The sequence below is a fragment of the Petromyzon marinus genome, assembly GCF_048934315.1.
Source record: "Petromyzon marinus isolate PM22_M1 ecotype Great Lakes invasive population chromosome 80 unlocalized genomic scaffold, UKy_Petmar_22M1.pri1.0 chr80_unloc.1, whole genome shotgun sequence".
In the NCBI taxonomy this organism is placed as follows: Eukaryota; Metazoa; Chordata; class Hyperoartia; order Petromyzontiformes; family Petromyzontidae; genus Petromyzon; species Petromyzon marinus.
Window position 1 is genome coordinate 1297403 of NW_027422629.1, and position 10000 is coordinate 1307402.

At 54.8% G+C, this 10000-nt stretch overlaps 1 protein-coding gene and 1 long non-coding RNA gene across 4 annotated transcripts in view; both read right to left on the reverse strand.

Moving 5' to 3' along the window:
• Positions 1-2131, reverse strand: part of LOC142908328 (uncharacterized) — a 65280-nt gene extending 63149 nt beyond the window's left edge. The window contains exon 1 of the long non-coding RNA XR_012931693.1: positions 2039-2131. This is a non-coding gene — a long non-coding RNA (uncharacterized LOC142908328). The remainder of the gene's footprint in view (positions 1-2038) is intronic.
• Positions 2132-3068: 937 nt separating this feature from the next.
• LOC142908327 (uncharacterized) overlaps positions 3069-10000 on the reverse strand; it is an 18828-nt gene continuing 11896 nt past the window's right edge. Inside the window, exons 3-4 of one of the 3 annotated variants that reach the window (XR_012931692.1) lie at positions 8222-8308; positions 3069-3448 (exon numbers count right to left, since the gene is read on the reverse strand). Coding sequence is in view for 1 of the 3 variants with exons in the window: in XM_076058874.1 (XP_075914989.1) it covers positions 3293-3448; positions 8222-8308 (243 nt within the window). In the remaining 2 variants the exon portion in view is untranslated. The other 2 variants (XM_076058874.1, XR_012931691.1) reach the window with 2 other exon arrangements.

Below are 10000 nucleotides of genomic sequence, written 5' to 3' on the forward strand. Positions count from 1 at the left end.
TGTGTCTGTGTGTGTGTGTGTGTCTGTGTCTGTGTGTGTGTCTGTGTGTGTGTCTGTGTGTGTGTGTTTATGTGTGTGTCTGTGTGTGTGTCTGTGTGTGTGTGTGTCTGTGTGTGTGTGTCTGTGTGTGTGTGTCTGTGTGTGTGTCTGTGTGTTGTGTGTGTCTGTGTGTGTGTGTCTGTGTGTGTGTCTGTGTGTGTGTGTTGTCTGTGTGTGTGTGTCTGTGTGTGTGTCTGTGTGTGTGTGTGTCTGTGTGTGTGTGTCTGTGTGTGTGTGTCTGTGTGTGTGTCTGTGTGTGTGTGTGTCTGTGTGTGTGTGTCTGTGTGTGTGTCTGTGTGTGTGTGTGTCTGTGTGTGTGTCTGTGGTTGTGTCTGTGTGTCAGTGTCTGTCTGTGTGTCTGTGTGTGTGTCTGTGTGTGTGTGTCTGTGTGTGTGTGTCTGTGTGTGTGTTTGTGTGTCAGTGTGTGTGTCTGTGTGTGTGTCTGTGTGTGAGTGTCTGTCTGTGTGTCAGTGTCTGTCTGTGTGTCTGTGTCTGTGTGTGTGTGTGTCTGTGTGTCTGTGTGTGTGTTTGTGTGTCAGTATGTGTGTGTCTGTGTGTTTGTCTGTGTGTGTGTGTCTGTGTGTCTGTGTGTGTGTATCAGTGTGTGTGTGTCAGTGTGTGTGTGTGTCCGTGTGTGTGTGTGGGGAGCGGTAGTGTAGTGGTTAGCGCTACGCTGCGCTATGAACCTGGCGACCCGGGTTCGATTCCCGCTCACGGCCAACACCAGTGACGATTATCTGAACCGGTCCCAGGCCTCCCCTAGGTCGACTCAGCCTCAAATGAGTACCTGGTGCGGTGTGTAAACATCGCCACTAGAGAGACAAAGGCGGTCGGGCGTGGTGCTGGCCACCCACCCCCTCGTGTACCGTTCCGGCCTTCATAGGTGCTCGCTAACAGCACTTGCCCCTACAGTCTGTTAAGGCTACACGGGGGATCTTTGTGTCTGTCTTGTGTGTGTGTCTGTGTGTGTGTCTGTGTGTGTATCTGCGTGTGTGTCTGCGTGTGTCTCTGTGTGTGTCTCTGTGCGTGTGTCTCTCTGTGTGTGTGTCTGCGTGTGTGTCTGTGTGTATGTCTGTGTGTGTGCATGTGTCTGTGTATGTGTGTCTGTGTGTGTGTCTGTGTGTGTGTCTGTGTGTCTGTGTGTGTGTGGGGAGTGACAAAGATCCCCCATATAGCCTTAACAGACTGTAGGGGCAAGTGCTGTTAGCGAGCACCACCTATGAAGGCCGGAACTGTACACGAGGGGGTGGGTGGCCAGCACCACGCCCGACCGCCTTTGTCTCCCCAGTGGCGATGTTTACTACACACCGCTACACCAGCTACTCAGTTGAGGCTGAGTCGACCTAGGGGAGGCCCGGGATCGGTTCAGATAATCGTCACCGGTGCTGGCCGTGAGCGGGAATCGAACCCGGGTCGCCAGGTTCATAGCGTAGCGTAGCGCTAACCACTACACTACCGCTCCCCACAGTGGACGTGCAGTGGTTAGCGCTACGAACCCTAGGTCGACTCAGCCTCAAATGAGTACCTGGAGCGGTGTGTAGTAAACATCGCCAATAGGGAGACAAAGGCGGTCGGGCGTGGTGCTGGTCACCCACCCCCTCGTGTACCGTGTGAGGTGCTAGCTAACAGCACTTGCCCCTGCAGTCTGTTAGAGGCTACACGGGGGATCTTTGTCTGTGTCTGTGTGTGAGGTGTTGGCTAACAGCACTTGCCCCTGCAGTCTGTTAGAGGCTACACGGGGGATCTTTGTCTGTGTCTGTGTGTGAGGTGCTAGCTAACAGCACTTGCCCCTGCAGTCTGTTAGAGGCTACACGGGGGATCTTTGTCTGTGTCTGTGTGTGAGGTGCTAGCTAACAGCACTTGCCCCTGCAGTCACTTAGAGGCTACACGGGGGATCTTTGTCTGTGTCTGTGTGTGAGGTGCTAGCTAACGGCACTTGCCCCTACAGTCTGTTAGAGGCTACACGGGGGATCTTTGTCTTTGTGTGCGATGTACTCACGTGAGGAATCTGAGTATCATTGGAGTTGCCAGGAACTTGATTCACTCCCCTCTCCTGCAAACACGCACACCATTATCACCATCATCATCACCATCATCATCACCATCATCATCACCATCATCATCACCATCATCATCACCATCATCATCACCATCATCACCATCATCATCACACACGCACCATCATCATCATCATCACATTCATACACGCAAGATGTGTCTGTGTCTCTGTGTGTGCGTGTGTCTATCTGTGTGTGTCTGTATGTGTGTCTGTATGTGTGTCTGTCTGTGCGTGTCTATCTGTGTCTGTGTGTCTGTGTGCGTGTGTCCATCTGCGTGTGTGAATGTGCGTGTGTGTGTGTGTCTGTGTGTGTGTGTGTCTGTCTGTGTGTGTGTGTCTGTGTGTGTGTGTGTCTGTGTGTGTCTGTGTGTGTGTGTCTGTGTGTGTGTCTGTATGTGTGTCTGTGTGTGTCTGTATGTGTGTCTGTCTGTGCGTGTCTATCTGTGCCTGTGTGTCTGTGTGCATGTGTCCATCTGCGTGTGTGTATGCGCGTGTCTTACTGCGTGTGTCTGTGTGTGTCTGTGTGTGTCTGTGTGTGTGTTTGTGTGCGTGTCTATCTGTGTGTGTCTGTGTATCTGTGTGTGTGTCTGTGTGTGTCTGTATGTCTGTGTCTTTGTGTGTGTATCTGTGTGTGTGTGTCTGTGTGTCTGTGTGTGTGTCAGTGTGTGCGTCTGTATGTCTGTGTCTTTGTGTGTGTATCTGTGTGTGTGTGTGTCTGTGTGTCTGTGTGTGTGTCAGTGTGTGTATCTGTGTGTGTGTGTGTCGTGTCTGTGTCTGTGTGTGTGTGGGTCTGTGTGTATCTGTGTCTGTGTGTGTCAGTGTGTGTGTCTGTGTGTGTGTGTCTGTGTGTGTCTGTGTCTGTGTGTGTGTGTGTGTCTGTGTGTGTGTCTGTGTGTCTGTCTGTGTGTGTGTGTGTCTGTGTGTGTGTCTGTGTGTTCTGTGTCTGTGTGTCTGTGTGTGTCTGTGTGTGTGTGTGTCTGTGTGTGTGTGTGTCTGTGTGTGTGTCTGTGTGTCTGTCTGTGTGTGTGTGTGTGTTTGTGTGTCTATCTGTGTGTGTGTCTGTGTGTGTGTGTGTCTGTGTGTGTGTGTCTGTGTGTGTGTGTCAGTGTGTGTGTCTGTGTGTGTGTGTGTCTGTGTGTGTGTGTCTGTGTGTGTGTGTCTGTGTGTGTGTGTGTGTGTGTCTGTCTGTGTGTGTCAGTGTGTGTGTCTGTCTGTGTGTGTTGTCTCACCGTGCCGCTGTCTCCCCGTCTGCGGGAGCAGCGTGGCCGAAACGACCCCCGTGAACGCCTCTGCACTGTCCCTCTCCTGCTGATGATGATGCTGATGATGCTGCTGATGGTGCTGATGATGCTGATGGTGCCACACGGGACGGGGGTGGGGTACACAACAAGATACATAAATACACAACAACAACAACAACCGCCATTCGCCACTAAGTGGCGGTGACGTCACCACGACGCTTGTGCCAGGCTATGTGCACCCTGAGGCCACGTGAAGTGTCGAACGCCCGCTGGCAGGAGGTCACTGGGCAGACCCAGCAGGTGCCACGGGTCGACTGACTGAGATGACTGGCTGATGCACCACCTGTGCCCCCTACTGTGCCAACCTGCTGTGCTTTAGCCACCCGGCGCTCCGCTCGCTGTTGTGAGCGTCGCTCCTCTGCCCTCCGTTGTTGTTGGAGGGCGACTGCCTCCAACTGCCCAGCAGCGTCCTTCACGAGCCTCCTCCACAGAGGCCGATCTTGACACCGCTGGTACCGGTCATCGGCAAGTCCACTCAGCTCCACGTCCTCCTGTACCACGTCACTCCATCTCTTCTCTAGCCCATGCCGCGCCCGTTTAGCCCCCTCGATCCGGCCGAACAAAGCCTGTTTAAGAATGCGGTGGCTAAGCATGTGGGCTACATGACCCGGCCAACGCAGCCTTGCCTGCCGGAGGAGCTCACCGATGGGACCCTGCCCAGATCTTTCAAGGATTTGTGAGCACCTCACCCAATCCAGCCTGGTTAAACCCAGGATAGATCGTAGGCAGACCAGCCTAAATGTTTTGTAACCGGCGAAGATGCTCCATTAGGGGGGTCCACGTTTCGCAAGCGTAGAGAAGGGAGGGAATGACCGTGGCCGAGAAGACCTGAAGCTTAGTGCTGAGCGACAGACCAGGTAGCTTCCACACAGCGTTACGTAACCGATGAAAAGATATTGCCGCTCGACTGATTCGGAGTGAGACCTCTGCTGTTAAACTGAAGCCGGTCATAAGCACACTGCCCAGGTATGGGAAACTCTCCACTCTCTCCACAACTGCCCCATCACTGATTGGGAGTTGTGGGGGTGGAGTGTCCGATGGTACAAAATACCCAGGCAGGTGCTTAGTGTTGGTGGGGCTGATGGTAAGGCCCCACCTCTTAGTGGCACGCTCCAGTCTCAGCAGCAGCGTCTCCAACTCCTCCTCTGACTGAGCAGCTATTACCAAATCATCAGCATACATAACGCGGTTGACCAATAGGGAGCCATCCCTTGACCGCACCCGGGCATCGATCAGCCTCCCATTGTATCTGTACCAAATGGAAATTCCCCCGGTACAGCTATTGAAGGCTTCACGAACTACGTGGTCAAAATAGATGTTAAATAATGTGGGAGCCAGAGGACATCCCTGTCACACCCCAAGATGTACAAGCGAATGGCTCCGACTCCCGGCCACGTAGTTTTACCCGGGCCCGCTTACCATCATGAAGGTCCAAAATGATCCTGAGCAGAGGGTCAGGGACACCGAAAGCACGAAGAACAACCCAGAGCCCAGGCCTACTGATGGTATCATAGGCCTTGACCAGGTCAATAAAGCAGAGATTTTAGGTCTTGTTGGAATTCCCTACACCTCTGCTGTAGCAGACGGACAGAAAATATGGCATCTGTGCAGGACCGCCCTTTCCTGAAACCGCATTGGGGCTCCGCAAGCCTCTCCTCAGCGTGCCTGGCAAGGCGATGCTGAATAATCCTTGGAGGACCTTTCCCGGCACACTGAGGAGTGAGATGCCCCTGTAGTTGTTACAGTCTGTGCGGTCCCCCTTCTTAAAAAGGGGGACCACCAGGGCATCCTTCCAATCCTGCGGAACCCGTCCAGTGGTCCAGACTGTTGTTATGATGTCATATAGGACAGTCTGTGCACAAACGCCACCCTCCCTCACCGTTTCGCTTGGGGGATCATCTCTGCCCGCTGCCTTTCCTGGTCTCAGACTCCGGATCGCCTTCAGTACTTCCTCAACAGATGGCACCTCAGCCAGCCACTCACAGGGGGTGACTTCCTCCTCCAATCTTTGAGGCACCGCAGCCTCGGCAGGGTCATCCTCACTTTGTCCCAAGTTGTTATCCAGTTAAAAGCGTAAAACCTATTACTATATCTTGTTATCCATGCTGAGGGATGTCCCCCTCCCCCAGGACCTCACAGAAATGCTCAGCAAATCAGCAAATCTGTTCCTGGGGGTCGGAGATTGGATCACCGTTGCTTCCCCTAACGATGGTAATAGGTGTGGCGCTGCAGGTTACTTTTTTATGGAATTAAAGAGAAATTTGTGATCGCGGGCCACTGATGCAGACTCCATCTCCTCAGCATCCCGCGACCACCACCCATCCTTGCAGCGCCTCCGAGCGAAGGCTGCGGTAAGCCTCCTCATTCTCCGACGTGGGAATCTGTAGCCGATGACAGTGGGCCTGTCGCCTTTTCTCAGCCAGCTTGAACACCTCCTCTGTCAGTCAGGGTCTCTGGGGAGGTCCTGACCGTGTACCCAAAGCAGCCATTGCAGCTGCATGAGTCACAGTCCTAAACCTCGCCCATTTCCCCTCGACATCAGGAGGAGTGGGGGACGATGCCAACCCCAGCCGCAAGCGATGATGAAATTCTCGCTTGCAACTTTCATCAGATAACTGAGACCAGGCCACTTTAGGTTGGAATGGGGTCCTGGGTGTACACCCACCACCGGAGTGGAAGAATGGCAGGCGCATCTTACAGTGGGCAGATCAGCTCCACGGTAGGTCCTGGTGTCAAGGACATGGGCCCGCATCCGCTGGTCCGTCACTATGTAGTCCAGCAGATGTTCTTGCTTGGACCCGGCATGCATCCATGATGTTGTGTGGATGCGCCGATGCCGGAACAGCGTGTTCGTAATTACAATCCCATGGGCTGCACAAAAATCTAGCAGCCTCCTGCCGTTATTATTGAGCTGATCTGGCCCATGCCTTCTAATCACTCCAGTCCAGGTGCCAGCATCATGACCAACTCGGGCATTGAAGTCACCCAACAAGATGACTCTATCCCGAGGGGCCACTTTAGCCAGCACCTGTGACAGGAGGTCATAGAAGGCATCTGACTCATCGGCTTTGCCTGCATCCCTCCACGGATGTTTGTCTTCGGAGGGGGCATAAGTAACCACGACCACCACTCCTTGCCTCCGGTTGATGGGAAGGCGAGCCCAAAGTAGCCTGGGGCTTACAGCTTCCCACACCTCACCGCCACGCTCCCACGCCCCCTTCATTCTTTGTTCAGAAGAAGAGCCACACCCAGTTGTTTGGCAGTCTGCTGCCCCGAGTAGAGGACTGTCCACCGCTCATGGTGGCAGGAGCCAGAGCCGGTCCACCGGACCTCCTGAATGCCGCAGAGATCCAGGCGGTACCGGTCCAGCTCCCGACAGAGGAGTGGCAGCCTCTCCCCCGCAGTGAGCGTTCGAACATTCCACGTGGCCACACGCAGTGGCAAAGATGCAGTCTCCTGGCTCTGCCGAATGGGGATTGGCCGGGAGACGTCACAGGCGGCAAAACAACCCCCTACCACCTCGTGGTGCCGGACGGGCAACTCTGTCGTGCACAGTGCCGTGGGGGGAGGGCCAATTCCGATTGGCTCCTCCCCTCATGGCGTCTGTGACCACCACAGGGGCTAAAGGGGGCTCTGGACGGGTACGAGGGGCTGGTGACCCCTCCAACTTCAATTAACTACCACGAAACCACGTCGACTGAATGTAATTAATAAGCTTGCGGACAGACACACACACAGACGCTGACAGACACTCCTCCACCCACCCACCCTCCCACTCCTCCCCCTCTGCCCCCCCCCCCACCTACCCACCACCTCCTCCACCCACCTACCACCCACCACCACCCATCCATCCACCCACCCACTAACCCCCACGCCCTCCCCACCCACCCACCACCTTCCCCTCCTCCCCCTCTACCCACCCCCCACCTACCCACCTACCCACCACCTCCCCCACCCACCTACCACCCACCACCACCCACCACCACCCATCCATCCACCCACCCACTAACCCCCACTCCCTCCCCCCCACCCACCACCTTCCCCTCCTCCCCCTCTACCCCCCCCCCACCTACACACCACCTCCTCCACCCCCCCCCACCCACCTACCACCCACCACCTCCTCCACCTCCCCCACCTACCCACCCCCACGCCCTCCCCCCCCACCCACTACCTTCCCCTCCTCCCCCTCTACCCCCCCCCACCTACCCACCACCTCCTCCACCTCCCCCCACCCACCTACCACCCACCACCAACCATCCACCCACCCACCACCCCCCACGCCCTCCCCCCCCCACCCACTACCTTCCCTCCTCCCCCTCTACCTGCCCCCCCCTACCCACCACCTCCTCCACCTCCCCCACCCACCTACCACCCACCACCACCCATCCATCCATCCACCCACCCACCAACCCCCACTCTCTCCCCCCCACCCACCACCTTCCCCTCCTCCCCCTCTACCCCCCCCCCCACCTACCCACCACCTCCTCCACCTCCCCCACCCACCTACCACCCACCACCACCCATCCATCCACCCACCCACTAACCCCCACTCCCTCCCCCCACCCACCACCTTCCCCTCCTCCCCCTCTACCCCCCCCCCCCCCACCTACCCACCACCTCCTCCACCCCCCCCACCCACCTACCACCCACCACCACCCATCCACCCACCCACCACCCCCCACGGTATCCCCCCCCACCCACCACCTTCCCCTCCTCCACCCCCCCTCCCCCCCCCACTCCACCCCCCCCTCCCCCCCCCCCTCCCCCCCCCCACTCCTCCCCCCCCCCCCCACTCCACCCCCACCCCCCCCACCCCCCTCACCGCTTCATCCACGTCGTCCCGCGACCTCCTCCCATCCCTGCCGTCCAGCGCCCGCTCGGCCTCGTGGAGCTCCGTGAGCGTCACTCCCTGCGTCGCCGGGAGATCCCAGGGACCACGACCGTGACGATGACGATGACAGCGGCGGACGACGAGGAGGAGGACGACGAGGAGGAGGAGGAAGAGGAGGAGGAGGAGGAGGAAGCAAGCGCACCAGCGGAGCGAGCACAGCGCGCACGGGAGACGGTTAACAAGCGGAAGGGCAAACATCGTCAGGCAGTGGAGCAGGATTAGCCCGCAGGCCACGCCCCCTCGCAGCAGCAGGAGGGGGAGGAGCAACGCGAGGACCCCGAGCAGGGCGGCCGGGGGCGTCCGGAGCCGTGCCCGAGGGGGCGCCGGGGCCGGCTGCGGCGGTGTCAAGAGCGGGATTGAGAATGCGTGGTGGGTGGAGGGGGTAGGTGGGTGGGTGGAGGATTGTGATAATTATTTAGTTACGTTGTCAACGTGATAAAAGAAATTAATGTTTCGTCATCATTAGAAATTATCGTTAATAATAATAATAATTATTATAATAATATTCATACAAACGCGATTAATAATAATAATAAATTGTAATAATTAGTAGTAGTAATAATATTGGTAATATTATTAAGAATTTGTCATTATTGTTAAAACATTATTATTAATGAAATTAATAAAAATGAATTATTATTAATAATTATTATTAGGAATAATGTTGAAAATATTAATAATAATATTTTTTATAATAAAAATATTAATTATTAATTATCGTTATTATTAATCGGTGATTGTGCGTGTGTGTGTGTATTTATGTATTTTGTTGTGTAGCGTTGTTGTTATTTTATTTTAATGTAGACATTGGTTGTGTTACAGTGGTGGTGGACGGTGGTTGTGGTTGTTGTTGTTGTGAATTGTTGTTGTTGTTGTGAATTGTTGTTGTTGTGAATTGTTGTTGTTGTTGTGAATTGTTGTGGTTGTTGTTGTTGTGAATTGTTGTTGTGTTTAGTGGCGAGCGCGGCGGGGAAAGCGAATTATTAGTGGAGGTGAGAAAGGTGGAGAATGGGTTAGGAGTACACACACACACGTACACACACGTACACACACACACACGTACACACACACACATGTACACACACACACGTACACACACACACACGTACACACACACACACGTACACACACACACATGTACACACACACACATGTACACACACACGTACACACACACGTACACACACACGTACACACACGTATATACACGTACACACACGTACACACACACGTACACACACACGTACACGTACACACACGTACACACATGTACACACACGTATATACACACGTACACACACGTACACACACGTACACACACACGTACACACACACGTACACACGCGTGTACACACACACACGCGTGTACACACACGGACACACACACGTACACACACACAAACACGTACACACGTACACACAAACACACGCGTACACACACACAAGTGTATACACGTACACACACACACGTACACACACAAACATGTACACATGTACACACACACGTACACACACACACATGTACACACGTACACACATACACACACGTGTACACACACACGTACACACGTAGGCGCAGACAAACATGCACGCACACGTACACACGTAAGAACACACACGCGCGTGTACACACAGACACACAGACACACGCGTGTACACACAGACACACAGACACATGCGCGTGTACACACACACGCACGTGTACACACA